General features: G+C 43.1%; 1 protein-coding gene across 1 annotated transcript; it reads right to left on the minus strand.

The window, feature by feature from the left end:
• Positions 1-226: 226 nt before the first annotated feature.
• Positions 227-21,698, minus strand: cspg4ba (chondroitin sulfate proteoglycan 4ba). The gene is made up of 10 exons (XM_076152855.1): positions 21,459-21,698; positions 17,808-17,971; positions 12,835-16,407; positions 12,139-12,612; positions 11,553-11,729; positions 8,031-8,229; positions 6,836-6,967; positions 4,323-4,495; positions 3,900-4,083; positions 227-3,787 (listed from the first exon to the last, which is right to left on the minus strand). Exons 1-10 carry the CDS (start codon positions 21,526-21,528, stop codon positions 1,743-1,745), a joined length of 7,191 nt encoding a protein of 2,396 aa, XP_076008970.1. The 5' UTR covers positions 21,529-21,698; the 3' UTR covers positions 227-1,742.
• Positions 21,699-21,787: the final 89 nt, after the last annotated feature.

The raw sequence follows: 21,787 nt of genomic DNA on the forward strand, positions 1-21,787 counted from the left end.
TTACAGGAAACTGGAAGAAGTGACAGTGGTGATTAATCTTTTGTTAATCTGTTCTTTGGTCCTGTGTATGTTAACGCACAAGTTAGACCAGGAAGGCAATCGACTGCAAGCACTGCTACTCTACTGAGAGAGGAGGAGAGAGAGAACTGTCAAAAGACTGAGAGGGGAATTAATTATGATATATTGATAGAAAGAGATTTACAAATATGACTTCATATACACAGCAGACATTTAAATGTAGTTTATTAAAAATACAGTATAAATAAATATGACTCGTCTTTCCCACAGTCGGTTACATCATCTAACACACTGGATAGATGCGTCTCTTCAGTACAAAATCAGCTCCCAACATAAACGTGGTTTTACAGTGGTTCTTACCTTTCATTATGACAGTGTGTGAACATACAAGGCCACAGCAGGACTACCACTGATAACACAGGTTAAATAAGGTCATTAATGATGAATATAACCAACAAAAGAGTGAATTACAACCCACAGACGTTCCCAACAGGATTTAGAGCCTCACGCATCACACACTCCCCTCAGGATTAGCAGCTCCATCTCCCCAAAAACTCCTACTCAGTCATAGGGAGTAAGATTAATACATAGACTTAGAAAGACATAAACAAACCATTATGTGAATGATTAAAACAGCAAGTTAACAAAACTCAAACCATTATCGGTGTTTTCCTCTAGTATCAGTATTCCCTCTAGTAAAAGCTCTGATTTGAGAGAATCAACCAAAATGAATACAGCATGAGTCTTTACGTTTAGTGTCGACATTTAGCATCACTGCTGGATAAGAATATAAAAATACTGTCCACAGTAGGATCATCCAAAAGAAAAATAGTGCTAAGATTTCTAAATCAGTGTGATTTGATCAGGACTGTGAAGCTCTAATATTGATGGAGCCATTCTAAACTCTCCCCAAACCTCCATTACTGACAATACATGCAGGGAGATCACACAGGGACGTAAATGACTGTTAACAAAATACCTGAGTTTACAAAAAAGCTGCTATGCTATAATATATAACACATAACAATACAAAGTGTGCACAATCAATAGAAATGCTTAGACAGTACATCTCTGTGTCAGGCTTTGTAATTCACAGTTTGGAGCTGTAGTCAGCGTCTGCTACCATTGTGACGATCACAACCCACAACGGGAGCGACTTCAACGTGCATGAGGACCAAGAAAGGATGCGAGTGACTTGATTAAACACATATGAGTCACCACACACAGATTAGCATATACCACATGTATAACTGCTTTAAAATACTCCAGTGAACAACATTTGTCGTACCGGCTCCACATACTATAGACAGTAAACCAGTGTTTTACAGGGTGTGTGTGCCTCCCATTAGAGTTAATGGAGTTCAAATGCTAATCAGTTTAATGGGTGAAATGAGTTTGGCATTAACCGTTTCATTCATTTGCCATCTTAAAGCCAAACATGTGACAAATGTAATTTTATAACCATGTTTTACTCAAATGCCACCACCTGTAACAGAATTCACCAGCAAATACATTGGGTACCATTCAAAATGTTTTGATATCGTTACTTTGACTTCTATGCCTTTAATGACACCATTTAATGTCAATTTAAGTCTTGCCTTGGATGCCATATTCTCCTTTAAAAACCCTTTAAAAATTGTACAAACATTGCATTTTTACACTGAAAGCATTTTGATTGGTACTTAACAGTATTGATCGTCCCAGCCACACACTTAAACCCAAGCTCACACCCAATACTGATTCCTCTGAAGACTGGGAGTGGCTGTTCTAATAATTTCGGAGGATACCCCGGGTGAACCATTGCTCCAAGAGCCTATGAGCATTGATGAGTCAATTGTGCCATTAGATGAGTTTGGATTTGGTGCCGCGAACCTATCAAATACAGGGCTACTTGGGCAGGAGGGTCTCAGTGGAGTGACGGTCACCGTGGGAACTGCTGCGCTCCGCTGGCTTTGGCCCGTGTAGGAGTGAGCGCTTGGGAGAACTGGGGAAGGGGGCTCACTTGGCGGGCCGGGGTTCTGCTTCCTCTGCCTGTGGTGTCGAAGCAGCACGACCAGCACCACAAAGATGATCACGAGTAGCAGCAGGGCCAGCAGTGGTAAGATGACCAGGAGGGGATTGGATCTCTTCTGAGGGTAGGACTCTACACGAACTGGCGTGTTTCTAAAGGGAACCTCCTCTGTCACAAGGGGTGGCTTGGCGAGAGTCGTACCAAGAGTGTCAGTTCGGTTGGAGTTCCCCCAGCGGTTGCGTCCCTTGAACTTTTGCTGGCTTTTGCTTGTTTGCTGGGTGGAGGGGGAAGCTGTGGACAGGCCAGGTATGGCAGTTCCATTTCTGGATGTCTGGATTGGTGTCTGCGGGCTAGATGATGTAGTCAGGATTGGGCTCTTTGTGGTTGGAAAAAGTGCCGGGTCATACGGCACAATGGTAAAGTGGAGATCCCCTCTGGCAGGCGGGACGTTTGCAGCTTTGAGTACAAACACCAGTGAGTCATTCAGCTCCTGAATTCCGGTCATGTTGGCACTTAGCTCCAAGGCTACTTCCTCCTGCAGCACGTCCTGGAAGGTGAAGGAGTCAGCCTGGGGGGACACTTTGGGTTTGATTCGAACCACCTTCCCATACTTTGGCTGGGAGATGATCTGAAACACAGGGTCACTGTCACTTATGTTAGCCAGCTGGGAGGCATTCAGGAAGCCAGAGTTAAGTTTGACAGAAATCCCATTGGGAACCTTCAAGCCTGCACCAGTGTGAACCAAAGGAACGACTGTGATGTTCACAACCTGTCCAGTTAGGTTTGCCTCTGAAGTGAAGGCGACAAACTCAAAGCTGTCTTCTCCAGAGGAAAGTGAGGTCATATGGTAGGACAGCCATCCAGAATGTAGATCTACCTCTTCAAACTGTTCCACCTCCTGGCTGTCCTTTAGTAATTTGCCAAAATTTGGACGCCTTGTAATCTGATAGTGAATGGTTGTGTTTTTACCATTGGTCTTGGCCCCAAGACTGTTATGGGTTAGTGAAACTGAAGTAGCGCCCTGCTGTAGTGTCAATCCAGTGTTGTTGGTGAGAGAAATTGTGATTTCTGTCACGTCTAGATTAAAGAGTTTGTAAATTGGCTTATGGTGGCCGTCGGTGACACTGAAGTAGAACACACCTGAGGCAGGACTCCCATCGTGGATGAAGAAGACACTGCCGTTATTGATCTGAGCTTGAGTAAAAGCCAGAACTGACTCATTCAAGCTTCCTTCAAGAGCCAAATAACCGTTGTTTGGCTTGCTAATCACAGAAAACTTGATATCGTCGGGGGAATTGTCTATATCTTCCACTTTGAGGTTCTCAGGTCTGAGGCATACTGTATCTCCTTGTACCACCTTCAGACTTGGGGCTTTAGTCTTAAGCACAGGCGGCTGATCATTGACAGGAGTGATTGTGATGTTAAACACTTCCTCAACAAAATCATTATCCTCTAGTTGTGCTGGCTTGCCCTTAGGATTTAGCCACACATTAAAGACAAAGACGTCGCTGGTCGTCTCTGAGTTGTCGTGCTGGTAGGTGATTCCATATTTGTTGATGATGAACTGGGAGAAGTTGGGTTTCTCCCTGGTGAGGTTTCTTTCACCCACCACGATGACGCCATGCTGAGGCAGAGATTTCACCTGGAACCAAACCTCGTAGGAACTCCGCTGAGGTGTAGGCAGCTTAGACATGAGGTTGGTGGCATCCAGCTTGGATTCGTCAATAACAATGCTCTCTCCTTCTGTTACTACAGCACCTGATGGCATTTTCAAGGAACCAAACATCACCGGGAATGACAGGATCAGAATTTCTTCAAATGCATCACCAATCGAAATTCTACAAAGTACAAAAAGCTGCATTTTTCATACCTGTGTTTGCAAGCAGGACTGTGTTGCGCTCAGGGCCAGTATTCTCAAAGGAGATATCTACTCTGAAGGTCTGGCTGTCCAGAGCAGCAGGCGGTGATGCCACAGAGAAGGTCATGGAGTCCATAGCTTCCCATCCCACCGACTCTATAGGGGACTGAATGTATATAACCTCCTTCATGTCCACCTGAGGTAAACAAACACAAGTGGATATAAGGTCACATGCACAACATCCACATTGACAAGTGAGATCAGCTGTGTAAACTCCTCTGTGGTTTGGCACCATGGTAGAGATTACAGCTTTAAAATGTCTTCAAACAGGATTTCAGTAGTCTTTCCATTAGCGGGATATCTCAAATTCTAGGTTTTGATTGTTGGTTTGGACCTTATAATGTCAATCATGTGGCCATTCAGCCCTTTACTAACCATATCTTGTGTGAAAGTGGAGATGTCCAGTGTGGAGTTATCAGGCTGCTTCGCCACCAGCCGTCCAAGCTTCGGCTGACGAATCACGCTGTAGGTAACCACGCGCTTTGAGGCGTTGCTGTTGTCATTGGTCACTGCTAGCAGATCCTCCTTAGTGATGGGTGTGGAGGAGCCTGAGAGTGACCGAGAGACGACATGTGAAGCGGAACACATTAAAATCACAGAGTTGCGACACTCTTTATTTTAGTGACAGATTAACAAGGTGCTGTGGTTAATAAATCATAAAACATTTGTTGATGATTTTCCAGTGGGGGTTTGTCCTGTCTGGTATTCAGCTTAGACGTGACCACACTGTAAAAACCTACCAAATAAAAGTTTCCCCTCAGGAAGCGTTTCACAACTTTTGACTCCAAATTATGCAAACAGGGCCTGGAATAGGCGGATGACAGTCCTTTGATGTGTTAAATTAAAGCTCGAGTGCAGACACTGTCCAACAGCAACACTGAATCTTATATAAAATCCAAAAATGGGATATAAAACAGGGCTGAGAAAACTCCTATGATGAGGACTGAACCCTGAGAGTTTCTTTTCTTCTCGAGATGAATTACTTAGATTCCCATCCCAGTCTACTGTCACCGAGAAGATTGTGAATATGCTAAAAAAGACTGCTGATAAACGATGTGAGGCAATGATGAAGAGAAGTGGGGTCAAAGCACAGAGGAATTCATTCATCACTCCCACCATCCTTGTCTTTCTCTCATGGGAAACTTTTCCGCTCGTGCACTAAAGGGAGAGGATCTTTCTGTTCTTTGACAGTGGAAACCTATCTGACAGTTCATCTGTAGCAGAAGGCTTCTACTTTAACGTCAGATACTTGTGACACTGTTCTTGACTTGTCATGTAAAATGTCAAAATCCTACGAAGGAGTGCGTCATGCAGTAACAGCTCCCTGATAAAAGCTCATTATTTTCTGGCAGCTGGGGGATTTTTCAGTCGTCGCTCGGACGAGACGAGTCATCATGTGCCCAAAGACATTAAAATAGCTCATCCAGACAGCTGACTAAAAACCTACAGGAAGGTAATGAAAACAGGACAGAGTCGCCAGAGCGGTTCAGCCTGTGTGAGAGATACAAATGTGCACACGCCTGTGATAAACACCGGCTGACATTTCACAAGCAACACCTCGTGAATATGCACCGAATGGGACAATAATACATGGAAAAGACAAAAAGAGAATATAACAACAAGAAGCAGACTAGCAGCCCTATTCTCACTGCAGAGATTCAGCATTCATTCATTCTAATAATCTACAGTGGATATGTAATCGTTAACTTAACAGACATTTAATTCTTGTTTGTTTTACATCAATAATTCGAAGGTGCAGTTGCCACCACACTGACAGAGAGAGCATAGAGAAGAGCTGCTGCTGGTTCTTTTCTACATTTAAGGGGGGAAACATCAAGAGTTCCAGGGGTTAATCGCCCCTAAAGCCGTATCAAAGCGTCTCATGCTACCCATCACGACATCAAAAGCCTTCGCTGTCAGTTTGCCCGCCCCTCTCTGCCCAGCCTGGCACAGAGCGCAGACAGAGCCGCCTCACACACACACAGAGTCGCCTCACACACGCAGAGCCGCAGCTTTTCAAGTAGCCACTCAGCTGGCCAGCTCTCACAAATGAGGCAACTGAAAGACCTGAAATGTGTGTGCAAGGCTTTGGTCAGCCTATTCTTAGCTCCAAACATTAAATGCGGGAAACATTAAAACGTTATGACCTGCAGCTGATTCACCAGACTGGCATTTGGGGTAATTAATGACTTGGCTATAAGAAGAGAGGTGCTGAATTATTCAACCAAAGGAAGTGTGAGCATAGGGGCTGTAGAGAGGCTGAGCAGATGACCAAGAGAAATACTTCTGACACACACACACACACACACCCTTCAGCAGCATTAAAGGTATCAGATAGAAAAGAAACTAAATATAAGGGAAATCAATACTTTTGAGTTACCAGAAGGTTTCAGTTCATTTTTTATGAAGCAGCTGCCACTTCAATACTTAAGAGAACATTTAATGGTTATTTTCCCTCATTTGTGTGATATAATAGGTAGTATGTGGTGCACATTGTCAATAGAGGGTAACTTGACATTAAAGCCGATAGAAATTCATCCAGTAGAACAAACCCGTAAGCCCTGACCTAGCAAGAAAACCTTATTTCTACATGTTTCTACATCAGCATGTACAACACTCGACCAGACACACCCACAGAGCAGGAGGAGAGCGAGCATGCGCCCCAGCAGCAGCATGTTCTGCAGCCTGTGGGTGTTGGCTGTCAGAGCGTCCATGCTGCAGCAAGGGAGAGTGGAAGTGGATCAATTGTTTTTGCATGTTGCAACATGCAAACACCACCAAAAATGGAAATAAGAACTTCGAAATCTGTATCATGTGTCTGAATGTGCTGACATCAGGTGAGGTTTTAAATGTGATTTTCCTTGACCTTGAAGGTGATTTGGATTTACCTGGAAACACCTTAAGGGGGCGGTTCTTCTCCAGACTCAGAACCAAGGCGCTGGCTGTGATGCTGAAGATCTGCCTGGGTGTGAAGTTCACACCGTCGTTGACTTGGAAGTTGAAGCCTCCAGACATAGCACCTACAACAAAATAGAGTATAAATCTTACATAACATACATTACACACACATATTATACACAGTTTAGATTTGTAATACTTAAGATACTGTAAAAAATTCCATTTGTACAATAAGGATGTTTACGGTGACGTTTTACTAAAAGCACATTTTGTTGGCATTTTCTGTTCATACTGCAGGCCTAAACGTGCAAGAGAGCATTTTCTTTGTTACAGGTTCTGAACACAGATTAGCCGATGATTGGCCGATGCCTCTGTCTTGATTCTGATTAGATTAAAGCCATCAGAGCAAGAAGAATTAAAATAATAACACATTTTCTGACTTTTCCAGGCCTGGAAAAAAAAGTAGAATGACATCCAGCATTTCCACCACATGTATGCATATACAACTGTCATTTGTCTTTGTGAGTACGTGTTACTGGAGCTGGCATCTGCAAAACATGTGCAGCAGCTTCCTGCTCAGCATTCCTGATGACAGCCTCAAGTAAAACTACAAAGTTAGCAAAATGCTAACAACAAAACAAAGATTTATTCTTGAAACAATAAAAGGATGACTCAATTAAACTGTGCATCAATCATGTGTGTGCTAGTCCCTGTGTGTGTATAGAGAGAGACACATTCTTTACCATGTATGGTTGGCAGAGTCTATTATTACTGGTCGTACAAGCACCGGCGAAGGAGAAGGAGATAAAAATCAGAACAGTGAGCCGTGTCATATCAGTGTCTGGCATCAGGAAATGTTTACAGACCTTATCCCCCCTCTTACCAGGATGTAAAATAGTATCACCTCCAACCTGCAATTCATTCCCAACTGCTGTAACTCAGTCAGTGGTTTATGTAGTTTAATGGCTAATATACAGGGTCAACAGCGCTGTCTAGTGGCCACCAAAGGAACAACAAGTCCCAGTGACAACTCACCGAAAATATAGTATTTTTTAGTATATTAGGGAGTATTTATTCATATTCATTTGAGTATTGCTTCTTAATTTGATTTAAAAGACTTGGAGATTAAATGTTCCTACATACTCCTGTTTCTTATACCACTAGGTGATGAGAAATAGGCTGTACCTTTGTGGACAAACAGCAGCTGTCCCTGCTCTATGTGGGCCTGAGTGAAGTTCAGCACTGCCCTCATGGGGGCGATCTTCAGGGCTAGGTGCCCGTTGCTGGGTGGCGTCACCATGAAGTGGAGCTGCTCTGGGGGCGTGTCCAGGTCCTGGGCCAGCAGATCCTCGGGCCTGATCTCTGTCACGGAGGACACCCAAACCTGGACACAAGGTGGACAAGCAGCATGCAGTTAAAGGAAAGTCAAATCTAAAAAAGACATCACGTCAAAGCATCAGTTGTGGATCAATGGAATTTTTGCGCATTAAGCATTAATGTTTATTCAAAATAGTGAGAGATTTGGGGATTACAGCTTTTTTCCCTCATTCTAATTATGGCAACTAAACGCAGTGATTCAACTGAAACACAGCTGTCAATCTACAAAATAATGAAAAGCCATTATAAAAAGTGTAAACAGAGGAACAGTTGGATCCACTACAGACGAGTGCTGAGGTTCCCTTCACGCTCACTTCCATCTATGTTCAGATGCCTGAAGCAAGCATGACTCAGTAACTTCTTAACCCAGGAACAGGGAAACTCATTGACACACACAATAGAAAACTACTGAACCGTCTAGACACTTGGCAGGAGCTCCGACACTCCAGAGACAAACTGCGTATGATGGCTGCAACACACACAAACACATAACAGCTCCCCATTCCCATAATTCCCTGGTGATTTCTGCAGGTCCTGCAGCACAAACCAAACAACGAGAATATGGCCTCTGAAACTGTATTGTGAAGATGAATGACACAAAATCACTGCCTGTAAACAATTTCGATCATCGATACTTCATGCATAAATGAATGAGATAAAAACACAATTTATATATAGTAGTATATAGTTTCATAATAGTATTATTTCTATGGGATTGAAGTATATATGGCGACTGTTAATGCCTTTAAAAAGCAACATTTCTTACCACAGTCACAGCTGTTTGGCTTTTCTATTTCTGAGCTAAATTAAAATCATTTGTCAGGAGCTGGGAAATTTTTTTTATCTTTTCATTATTTTGAATAGGGACAGTGCAATTTAAACATCATTTTAGCTTAAAAAAACTGTGTACTGCACATTGAGATTAAGAGTAGAGAGAGAAGAGAGTGAAGAATGTTTGAATTACAATAAAGATAGAGAAGTTTCTGCAGCAGTTGTTACACTATAGAAGGGATTACTGAGAGAAACACACTGTACACACCGTATAAAAAATGTCTTCCTTGTTGAACTGATCTGAAATGTGCCCCACCAATGATGACACACAAGTCCAAACGCTTTCAGCCCTAAAATAAAAGGCTCAGGTGGAATCGCAGTGATCTCGCTCATTTAGCCGTTTACACGTTCTGACTGCACTGCCTTTACTGGAACAGCAACACGGGGCTCTTTTCCAATTAACACCTATGAAGCCCACATCCAGTCAGCACACAGGACACTACACACTTCACAACACTCACACAACACCAAAGCCTCCCTCTGCGGCTCCCCGTGTGTGTGTGTGTGTGTTCCTCTGGCAGGAAATGAGTAGAACCTCCTGTCATCTTCCACTTCGCAGCAGGATCAGCCTGATAAACAACAGTGAGTCGCCAATATCAAAGACGAGACACATGAGATCAATTTGCACAAACAGCCTCTCCCGCTCCGGATCAATCCCTGGGCCGTGGTGGGGCGTCTGCTGCTCACCAGGCTGCAGGTTTAGTGACCAAGATGACAGCCAAGACTATAAACACAACTAAACACACATCTTTGATCCAAGCAATTTATGTTCGTCTTAACTGCCAAAATTCAACTATTCTAAAGGTTTCTTTTTATGCTTTCAGTTTATTTTATAAGCCTCGGTTGTTTTATTGTCACCTGCAAAAAATAATTGACATCTTGTGTCTTTTTTATTGCGTTTTAACCCAGCATCTCTTAATATAGTTTGCCTAATATTTTACTTCCACACAATTCTGTAATATAATAGTATAGTTGACACTGATGACATCATGACAGCTGTGTATTAAGTGAAAGCAGCAGGTGTTTGGAGGTTATTTATTGCCATTTTCAAGGTCCTTTGATCAATGCTTCCATCTATAGACTATATGTACAGAAATGCTTCAATGGGAAAGTGTGCATCACATAAGGTAACAGTGCTGCGTGATGAGGTGACGGCTGCATGGATCTGTTCGCTTCCCTTTTCTAACCCATTAGTCACTTCCACGTCCCCTCTTCTGTTCTCATGACATATTAATTGTTGGGTGGATTATTTGTTGGGCGTACAAACATTACTTTTACTGACTGAGTTATACAGAGATACTTGTATTTTTCATTGGTAAAATAGATATCCTGCACAAAATAACTGACACTTGTTTATGCTTCAGTGACTTTTAGGTACTGACCACATTGCACCATATCGGAATTCAAACATCAAAGCTGTTTCAAAACTAATCATCCATTAAATTGTGTAGCAAAGTAAAACCCGTTTGCAACAAAATCAACAATTCCTTTATAATCTTCTACAATAGATGTTTGACATGCAACAGTAAGTGTAGGGGTGGAGAGCCCCCTTGTGGACATTGAGGATCCAGTTTCTATTACTATTTCCAAATCCGTGCCTGTATGTCAAAAAATAATCACTGATGTCAACAACAGCTCTTTCTGAAGGTATCTGTGAAAGTTCCTGATTTAAAAAAAAGAAGAAGCTTTGATTGAATAAACTTCAGGTTGTTCCTCAGCCCAGTGAAACTTAGATGTCACTCTGAGTAGGACTCTCAGAGGAATTTGAGGTATTTGGCGTAAAAGCTGGACAGACAATAGGGAGCTCTACCTCTGACCTGCAGCAAACTGCAGCCACTAACAATGACAAACACGAGTCAATGCTGCTCAGTGCCAGGACATTTCGATCAGCTTCTGTCTGATGTAAGGATATCTATATATATATATATATATGTGTTTTTAAGAGGTTAAGTATGCGTATTATTTCACGTCAAGTAGTAAGAAAATTGTAGGGTTCAGTTTTGGATAAATAGATAATGAAGGCAGAATGCACGTGAATTAAGGTCATGTAGTGAGTGCTGCTATTCCGAGGCCATACCAGCATGTCACTCAATAGCCGGATTACTGAGAACGGATGAAATTTAAGTGACGTGTTTGCAATAGTCTGCTCTGCTCCTAAGAAGCTTCAGAAGTCATTTCCAGCCAGGTCATCAAAAGCAGCAACTCTACTTCATTTAAGCAGAAGCACGGCTGCTTTAGAATGTCAGAACAGCCGTGATTTATCTTCAAAACTACGACTTTGCTTGAGCGCTCAGTACTTTAGCAGTGTTTTATGCTTCCTGCAAGGCCGAGGCTGTGCTGCCAGGCCCCACTGGACCCTCCTCCACATAGCAAACATAGTTTCTCCGATCCAGACAACTTTCAACATTGCCCACATGAAAACTGTGTGTGAGAAAACGATAGTGCCTCACCTGCTGGTAAGGTCCCGGGTTTAAACACAGCAAACTAAAGCAGACTCACCCTGAGGACCCTGTTGGCAGTGATAACAGGAGGCTCATCGTTGACAGCAGTAACCTGGATGTACACCGTCTGGGCCTCACTCTGCTTCCTCAGGCCTGTGTCGTTGGCTACGAGAGCGAAGGTGTCATCCAAGGTTTCGCTGCTGTCGTGGACGTAGTAAATGAATTCATGTTCCACCTGGTTACAGATTATGGATAATTCATGAATAAAGAACCACAGGGCAGCAAAGACAAATGCAAACAAAAACTAGGCCTCATCAGTCACACAGAACTATTGACAGGTGCAAATAATACACATTAATCTAGGCCTGCAAATAATGATTACCTTTGTCTGCACAACCACGAAAAAGCCACATAATCATTTAGTGATATCACAGTCGAAAACAGCAACTCATCACATCTGAATCTGGAAACACCACTTGGATTGATCGACACTCAATAATCAACAGACATTCAAATAATGTTCTCATTTTAATTGTCGATTGGATAATTGATTCAGCACTACATATCAATTACTGCTAAAGAGTAAAGTACACGTGTTCAAATTATTGTTAATACAGCAATAATGTTTTGAGAGCATATCTTACCTGCCTCCTGGTGAAAGAGGTTATGGGCACCCCTGGGTGGCGAGAGTGCTCAATGTGTCCGTGCTGAGGGCTGTCAGTCAAACTATACAGGAAATTGATTCCAGAAAAGTGTCGGTTTGTGACTTTCAGCACATCCTGTGTCAGTGCCTTGGAGGCGCCCTCGTTCAGGGTGAAATTGGATACTTGCAGCGGGATGAAGAGTGGGATAATGTCAACAGACATCCTGATGGCAGTGACATCAGTAACCCCATTGGTGGCATCCAGGATAAAGGTGTCATTGACCTTGTTGGCTTCTACCTGCATGTACTGGATGTTTCCGGCATTAATGTCCTCTTGGGTAAAAGTCTTGACAGGGGACAGTTTGGTCCCGATGTAGCGCTCCTCAGCTTCCACGAAACGTCTCAGGAAGCCGTGAGATGGAGCTACCCGGACTGTGAACACAATCTCAGATGGCAGGTTGTCTTCATGAGTGACCTGCAGCGACCACAAAATGTACTCAGCTGTTAAATCTGAAATGTTCCCTCTGTCAGTAAAGTTTATTTTTCATTTTGATTCCTGATGTAACTTGCCATCATGGTAAAAGCAAAACAAACACTGGCTTTTACAACTCAGCTTTAAAATGTCTGGCTGTCAGTTAGAATTTAAAACCACAGTATAGGTACATACATTGAGAATTACACAATCTGAAACTCTCACCTCAAGTTTAGTTTCATCAACCTTCACTGGTTTTCCCTCTTCCACCAGTAAAGTGTTGTTGTGCTGCACAATTGGTGGCCTCTGGTGACTCTCCAGGTAAACCTTCACATTGATCCTCACTTCAAGCTGAAGGTCTTTTGCTTTCACCGTTACATTGAAAAAGTCTGCCAGATGTTTGCCGTCATTGTGCCCATAGGACATGAACCTGTTCTTTAGGTCAGACAGTGAGAATGACTCCACCTTCTTTTCATTGTGATAAAGTCCTCCATATTTGGGTGCCTCACTCAACTTGAAGATGACCTCCCCATCATCTCTGATATCCAGGTTTGATACAATACTTAAATTAGTCGTTGAGAGGATGACTGATTGTCCCTTCTGAACGAGTAAGCCAGTGTTGTTGCCAACGTTAAGGAAAGGGTCGTGCGCACTGATGTCCAAAAGACCCGAGACAAAATGTCTCCCATCGGCGACAAAGAGCACAAACCTTCCATTGCTAACACCTTTGTGAACAAACAGCACTCGCTTTTCATCCAAATCCTTCTGGCGGAACTGGAAGAGCCGATGAGACGTGTCATTGACCAGTACCAAGTCTCCCATCGGGATTCCACGCCGGGTGTAAGTCAACTCGCTATCATCAAAATCAGAGTCTGCATCATGATAAAGCAAATCCTCTGCAGTCAGTAACCTCTGTCCATTCCTTACAACATGAAAAACTCTATCAATAACACGAACTGGCTTTTGGTCATTGACTAGTTGGATAGAGATGTTGAATGTTCCGATTTTAGAGCCAATTTCATCCTCTGCGATGGAGGATTTGAACTCCTGGCTGGTGGAAGTGATGAACGTGAACTCGTCCCAAGTTGTTTCACTGTCATCATGGATGTACATGATACGTTCCTCTTGTATATCCTGATTGCTGAATGTTAAGATGTTATTATAGCTAGCATTGGAATTTGACTGACTGATGCGGGCTAGCTTTCCATGTTTGGGGCTACTTATGACAGTGTAGTACATGGCCTTTGTACTCAAGGTCTCTGCAAACAACTCATCTTTGGTGATCAATTTACTTTCTCCTTCCAGAACCAAGAAGCCATCATTTCTCATAAAAACACTATTGACATCAGCCTTAATGGAGATTTGGAAATCATAGCTTTCCGACTGAGCATGTTTGGAAAACAGTTGGAATCTGAATTTGTCACTTGTGTCTTCGTAAGGTCTGTCAACTAGCTCATAATGTACTTTCAGGTCTGTGACATTTCTTTGGCTGAACGTTGTGTTCTTCCTCAAAATAGTTGTATCAAGAAGAAGTTTACCTTTCTTTGGCGTGGCCAGAACCCTAAAATAAAGGTCGTCGTCTGAAAGGGCCACACCTTTAACCGTGGCAAAAAGACACTCAGAGTCCAGTGTGAACTTTCTAACTTTATCCATTTCTACCATTATATTCCTCACCAGGTTGTATTTCACCCATTTCACTGTGATTGGGAAGAGCAATTCAGTGGTCGCTCTTGCTGCCACATTTACTTTACACTTAAAGTAATCAGTGGCATTGGCTGTCTGAATTCCTTGAAAAGTGTTAACATACCTAAGACGCTCTTTTTCTAAAAGCCTTTGGGAAAACGAATCAGTAGGCCTCCATTCACCACTTGAGTGAAGTCTTTGGAGTTCTCCATATTGTGGTACGTCGATTACATCATAACGGACATCTACAACCTGTTTCACAGCATTGGTTTCCACTGCCAGGTGCTTTGAACCAATCATAGCCATCTCTCCTTGAACAATCTCAAGACCTGTGTTGTTGGCAATCTTATAGTCCAGTGCTACAGCCATTACCCTTAGAACCACGGTGTTGCTGACCTTTTCCCCGTCACTGACCCGAAGCACTATCCTTGAGTTTCTTACACCTGTGTGAACATAGTACACCTTCAGTTCCTCCAAGTCTGAATAAGAGAAGGACATCACTGCAATACCAGGATTGTCTTCAACTTCCAAATATCCTGCATCTGCATTCAGGTTCCCAAGTACAGAGAAGATGAGATTGTCATTGCTGCTGTCAATGTCTGTGGCCTTAAGAACATCAGTGGTTAGGCGTTTCTTTGAGTTTTCCAACAGGACAAACAGATTTCCTTCAGGAAGACTCAGTTCAGGCGCATCATTGGTGGGTGTCACGGTAATATCGTAGCGGTATAATTTCTCGCCATTTAAATAATCAGGAACTTGTTTTCTACTGCTAGAATAAATTGAAAACATGAAGACATCATCTGGATCTTCTGAGCCTCCATGGATGTACATGACTCGCTCATGCCAAAGGTCCAACATGCTGAAAGTGTTCTCCTCCTGATCCGGATCGACATCAAGCCTTATGTGACCACGCAGTGGCTGCTCTTTAATACGGAACATAATCTGCGACTGGCGAATGCCAAGCTTCTTGAAGTCCAGGAGAACCTTAATGTGTTTGGCCTCAAGAGATGCTCGGCCACCCTCAGGTACCACCAAGTTTTTCAGCTGCACAAAATTAAAGCCATACCTTCTGTCCAAGCCACTTGCAAGGGTGGACATGTGAAGCAAAGGTGTTGGTGTCACAGGATCAAACCAGAATGCTGGAACATTTGTTGGACTGGCTGTGGTCAATGGTTCTGGTTCTTTCTCTGGCTCACAACCAACTGAGATATCTTTAGTTACTACAGTGTTGGAGAGACCCATCTTCACTCTGTTCACGTTGATATTCTTCAAACATCCCTTAAAGGAGCCTCCTCGAATGCGTTTTCCAGACACGGAGAGCAGCCCCATATTTCTGACCTCTGATCGGGTGCTGTCATCGATACCTCCAACAAAAAGCGGGCCTTTTGGCTGAATCCCCTTAGATCTAGAGCCAATGCTGGTTTTCACCATCTCACCATCAACAGTTAACTCCAGGCTTTTGGAACTGAGGTGCAACTTGACAGAATGCCATTTCCTTTCATTTATAAATGTAAGGGACCGAAGTTCAGTTTTATGTCCACCTTTACCAACAATAGCCATCAGCAAACCATCTTGAATCTCCAGAGCCACAAAGCCCCCATCTCTGGCCGAATTATACAGGATAATTCCCTCTTTGGCCGAAGTGTGCAAAACACACTCGAACACTGCTTCCTGCTGAGTGTTCCAGGGTGGAAGAGAAATGTATGCCCTGGAGCTGAAGAAGCTGATAGGGTCTTCCTCACTGGCAAAGAACTGGGGACTACAGCCAAGAGACACCTCATGAACATTCTTGAATCCACTGTATGGCCTCAGTGATGTCAGTAGGTCATGTTTGTTGAAGACCACCTCTTCCATACAACCACGGAAGCCTTTCAGGTCTCTGGGAAGGTAAAGTCTGTCTAGCCCACCTGAGCCTCCAACGTAGAGACCATCCAGAATGTTGAGACTGTGATGGGAGCCTGACATTTTAATGCTAGTGTGAGAGTTCTTGTCCACAGTTAGAGTGATATCGTGTTGCACATGGTGGACCTCCACAGCGTGCCATGCCAGGTCATTGAGCTGGGTGCCTCTGTCTGAGTGTAACACATGCTCTCCAGATCCCAGGTCCAGTTTCATCTGAGACAATAAGCAAAAACACCTGGATTTAAAATATCATCTATATCTTAATAATAAAAACAATCAGACATTTAAAAAATAAAATCAAACATATAATTATTAAGTCATAGGCACTCATTTTTGTATGCGATCTTACAATGATATATGAAAATAGTGTCTGAAATATATATTAAATAATTACATAGCATATAATAGGTAGATTCTTACACACAAACCACCCATCTAAAATATTTCCAGAATACCAAAAGAATTCCATAGTATAGCTTCTGATATTACTTAAGACACTGTGACACCTGGAAACGTGGAAACAGCATTAAGGAAGCACATATTCCATGATGTCACCTGGTGTTAAGACACAGTTGTGTCTGTATTTTCAAGCAGTAAGAGCACTATTATGTCTTAGCCTTCAGGTATGTCCTCTCAGCGTCATGTCACCATCTCAGAGTAGTGCTGCACTTTGATGACATGCTTGTCAAGGCTTGCTGCTGAGTCCCAACTATTCATGAAAATGTTTCAGTGGAGCAAAGCCCCAGTTTGACTAACATGGAATGAGACCCCAAGCCTGAGGGCGACCAGAAAAAAAACCTTCCTTTTGGTGACCTGTGCCAGCGTAAGAAAAGGGACGCTCACTGAAGCGCAATAACGCGGCTCTGTCAGTGAGATTCATTCCCAGCAGTGTAAGTCTTATAGATAGAATCTTATTTACAATCATTTTTTCAGTTTGCAAAAATGCGTAACAGGACAATCTTTGTGTTTCCTGAGTCTGTGTGCTTGTTACAAGGTCGCAACAGCACACCTGTCCATTTAGCTTTCACTGTGAAAGACAAATGTCTTTCATCGATGTGCCAAATATAGTGTGTCCAGCTGGGGACATAAATCCATCCGGGTTATTAGTTGGTGGGGCTACAGTGAATGTTTTTTTGGTATCAAACTAAGACTAAAGCTTCAGAAGTATGCATTGCATGTTCTGGAATTTTTCTTATTTAAGCATCTACTTAATCATACTGTAGACTTCAATTAATGAAGGAAAATGAGACCAAACTGTCTGTTGGTTATGAACTGTTCAACCACATTGAGACAAAAGCAACAATGAGGAGTAACAAAGCAAGTCACAACATCATTATGGCTAGCATCATTAATGCCTAAAGACTAGAAGTACGTCCAAATCATTGAAGTTGCTTTTCATATGCACATATTCACAATCACATCACGCATGTCTGCTTGTTTTACTGAAAATGACACTGTCAACCAAGATTGACAAATAGCTGCTGGTGGTCAGTGCACAAAGCCTTGTGTAATTAATGTATACATGTACAATAGATGGATGTGCACGTCTGTGTGTGTGTGCCTACAATATACATGCTTGAGCACATACGCTCGTATTGCATGGATGTACCCACCTGCAGGCGACCAGCATGGAGCTCCACTAGAAAGTAGTTGGTCTGGCCGGCAGCTAGAAACAGCAGGCCACTGGAGCTGGAGGTTCGGAAGCGGATGCGGAGCTCATTATGGTCGGACGACTCCGCCGCCTTGAGCTGAACAAACCCATCGCCATAGAAGGAAGCTGGAGAAGGATGGACAGATGATTAGAGACATATAGACACACAGCAGACAGGCACAGGAGTGGGGGACGGAGAGGAAGGATGTACAGCTTAGATTCTGCTTTGAGGCTGCTAGGTGCATCATCCCTCATTCAAAGCAAGCCGAGTTGAATTTGATTTACAAAGGAGAACAAGAATGAAAAGTGCAGCAGGAGTGAATAAAGCAAACAGAGAACAATACTAGTCAGCTCAAGCATTATAGTCTTCATATAGCCAACATGTGACATTTACTGTACATGTGCAAAGCCAGGCTAATGATCATCCTGGTTGTTCTTTATAAGTGGGAAAGAGACTGTGTAGATAGAACCCCCCCACACACACACTGTAAATTATACCTCACACCTGATTCAAAGGAATGCTTGCAAGATTCTATGGCTCAGATAAGTTGAGCCTTCCTGGTGGGCCAGTTGTGTTTACACTTTCTTTCCCATCCTTGATCCAGGAAGATGAAAATGCAATTATGATGTCTTAAAGCTTTAACTCTAAAACACTAAACACTAAAATTACCACCTTAAGGAAAAACAGAGCATCAGCTTTTATTAAAATTGCAGGTTAATGTCGTGGGTCTTGGATTTATGACTTCAAAAAAAGTTGTTCTGCAATATCCTAAACTGCAGGAAACACATTTGAATTTCATCAATAAAAACTATTTCACCATTAAGTAACGACAACAGTATCCAAACTGAGGCAGCGAATGCAGCGAGGAGAGAGTTAGACATGTTCCGGCTCGCCCTGCCCTGACAAGAACCTTCAACCTAAACATGAAAGGCTCTGACATCCCCGCATTGTCTCAGAGCCCATGTTCCAGAGCCGGCGTGGCAGATGGACCCAGCTGTTTCTTCTACCTCGCCTCCCTGCCATTTCACATCACCCTGTAATCTGGGCTAACGTGCTCTGAAGCGCTCTCATCTCGCCTTCATGCCTGGGCACCACCAGTTCACTGTTTTTAATGAGTTCCACAGTCCCACGCATATTCAAAGAGTAACAAACATCTTCATCATCTGTACAGAAATGCCTGTCGCCCACATTATGCGTTATTTGTGGTTCATGACCTAAGGGCAAGAACGGCCTCTTGCTAATGGTCCCTAGTGACTCACTGGCAAAGTGAGATCCAGTTAATGTGAGTTTGTGCATGTTTTCTCTCCTAAAAAGGGTTAATGCACTAATGAATCAATCAATTGACCAAATACAATACTGTGCAGTCTGAGGCAGCCATTTAAGTATTAATCAGGGAAATCAATTAGTACTTTTGCTAACTGAATACTTAGTAAGAGAAGACTACAAAATCTTATAATACATATAAAAATACTACAATCTTTGAGTTCAAAACTAAAAATGTCTTAAATCCAAACAAGGAACATGTCAGCAGGAGCGACTGCACAAGCAAAGACACAGAGTTGGGATGTTTAATCTAATCAACTTGTTGTATAGTAAATAGTGTTCCAGACCCTCTACTAATTGATCAATCACCAATATGTAGAAGGATGTGTGTGTGTGTGTGTGTGTATGTTTGTAACATCTCTTTTTTTCCGAGTAATTTGGGGGATCTGCTGTTTGTTCCCTTTCCATGCCAAGTATAACTCTCCCTAAAAAGCCATTGGTGCTCCGTCATCACTGGACGGTCAGATGTAATGTGACTTCTGTTCTGTTAGGAAAATATTAAATACAGCCAGAAATAGTCAACATTGATTGGCCCGTGGCTACAAAGCGGCTTCCTTCATCCTCAGGCTCTTGTAATTCTGAGCCTGACTCACTGTGACTGAATTTATTGTCCTTTCCTATTTTTACCTCAAGTCCTGACTGGCTGACTGACTCTTACCCACATCACAGGGGGAATTGTGTCTGAAAACAGGCCATGAAGCCATTCTCCCCTTAAATTCAAACCGATGAACACGCATGCTTTAATGTACTGCCGCCTTGCAGCTCATGTTTAGGGTCACAGCCTGGGTCTTTCCAATGAGCAAGCAGATCATCTGAGAGCTGCTAAAGCATTAAAATCAGTGGTGGGAGAAAATATTCATGCCTCTGGCTTTGTTTGTCGTCCTACTTAGTTGCCTAATAGTTGGCAGGTTATTGCAGAAATGATTTCATAGATTTAATTGACACATGAGCCAATAAGACCAATGAGACATTCTTGTGCAAACTATATCTTCCCATTCGGGGAATATGTATAAAAGCAGCATAGTTTTTGAAGATGTGACAGCTTTGGCAAGAGCTGCTCTCTCTTCAAGCGTTCTAGCTGTGGCGAGGTATGTAAATGAAAGAGAGCAGTAGAGAGCATCAGGACACAGCAGACACAGGAGGTGATTTCACATTGTTCTTTCATCTAGGTGTCTGCACTGGTACTTGCTCTGTGACAGTGACACTGATCTTTCACCAAACGCTCCTCCAAGAACAAGGTCAGTGATCTTTCAGTGAACACCCGCTTACAGTTAATTTGAGGGCCAAACCAGCGCTTGTCACCGCCTGTGTGCTCAGTCCACACACAACTACTCAGGGATGCGACTTGACTTCAGTGCCTCTTTGGTTTTTGTTGACTGTCATACCACTGTGTTGATTCATCACTAAAGCCCAGGACACCGCTCTCTCAACACAGGCCTCTTTCTCATGCTCTGTATTAAACACACACTAAGTAAAGTCTGAGCATGTCCAGGCCGGAAATGCAAATGTACTATGAATGAGGGAACAAAGTGCTTTCAGAAATAAATCCTTATTCCCAAAAGCACGGCTGAAGTGACACGCGTGCACAATCAAATCAGACTTCCAGGATGAAGAACGCCTACATGAATGACAATTTACATCTAGAACTGTAGATTGTATTTTCCCCTTAGCTTAGAGTGAATTCATGTGCATTCTAAGGCAGATAGATCTTCCAGAGCGCTGAGCATCATTGTGTTCTCCCTGCTTTGCTCTGGATAAGGTGGCAGCATGAGGGCGGTTACAGCACAGAGCAGCTGTGGAAGGTTGTTGATTAAACGAATTAAGATTAATAGTTTCACTCACCGGTAATAATATGAAGAATACAGCTGGTTTGTGTTTTTGAGTTGACAGTGGAGCACAATGTATGTTGTTGATGGTGTGTATTTCATTATCTTAGCTGTTACACTGAGGTTAATAAGTTAAGAGCTGTGAGACAGACAGACAGACAGACAGACAGACACACACACACACACACACACACACACACACACACACACACACACACACACACACAATCCTGTCGAACAATCCTCTGTAAAGTGATACCTACCCTGAATGTGTCACAAATAGAGCAGCACAGACGCAGAGAATCACGCTTCGGCTCTTCCCGGTTAATGTGAAACACTTAACTGTAGAAACTCGTCCAAGTTAACTCAAACAGATGAGGGTGGACTTGTGATTAAAGGCGCTGCCATTTAAGTTTATCTTTTAGTTTAAGTTCAAAGATAGAGAGTGAAAAGTCGCAGTTACCTCCGGACGCCAGCTCGACTCCGACCAGTAGCGACCACCACAGCAGCCCGCAGGCCCACGACCCGCTCATGTTCGCCCCGGAGTCCAGCGTCTTTCTCCCGCTGGAAACTTCCACTCTTCGCCCCGCTGCGTTACATATTTACACGGCAACTTTCACCATTTTAGGCTCCGGCGACGGCTGTTTCAACACGCACACACCGAGGGGGAGCTCAGCAGACCTCCCACCAGCGAGTGTGTGAGTGTTTGTAGGGGGGCGACAGACCCTTGGCACCAACGCTGCACAAACTCCGCCTTGAGTGTGTGTGTGTGTGTGTGTGTGTTCAGTTTTC

The sequence above is a fragment of the Genypterus blacodes genome, unplaced genomic scaffold, assembly GCF_046128005.1.
Source record: "Genypterus blacodes isolate CSIRO-AG114 ecotype Tasmania unplaced genomic scaffold, CSIRO-AGI_Gbla_v1 ptg000007l_1, whole genome shotgun sequence".
NCBI classification, from domain to species: Eukaryota; Metazoa; Chordata; class Actinopteri; order Ophidiiformes; family Ophidiidae; genus Genypterus; species Genypterus blacodes.

Coding starts and splice junctions, on each gene's coding strand:
- cspg4ba (XM_076152855.1), bottom strand. CDS start 21,528: ATGAGCGGGTCGTGGGCCTGCGGGCTGCTGTGGTGGTCGCTACTGGTC. Junction 12,613..12,834: donor TTGATGAAACTAAACTTGAG/GTGAGAGTTTCA, acceptor TGGTCGCTGCAG/GTCACTCATGAAGACAACCT. Junction 11,730..12,138: donor CCTCTTTCACCAGGAGGCAG/GTAAGATATGCT, acceptor ATCTGTAACCAG/GTGGAACATGAATTCATTTA.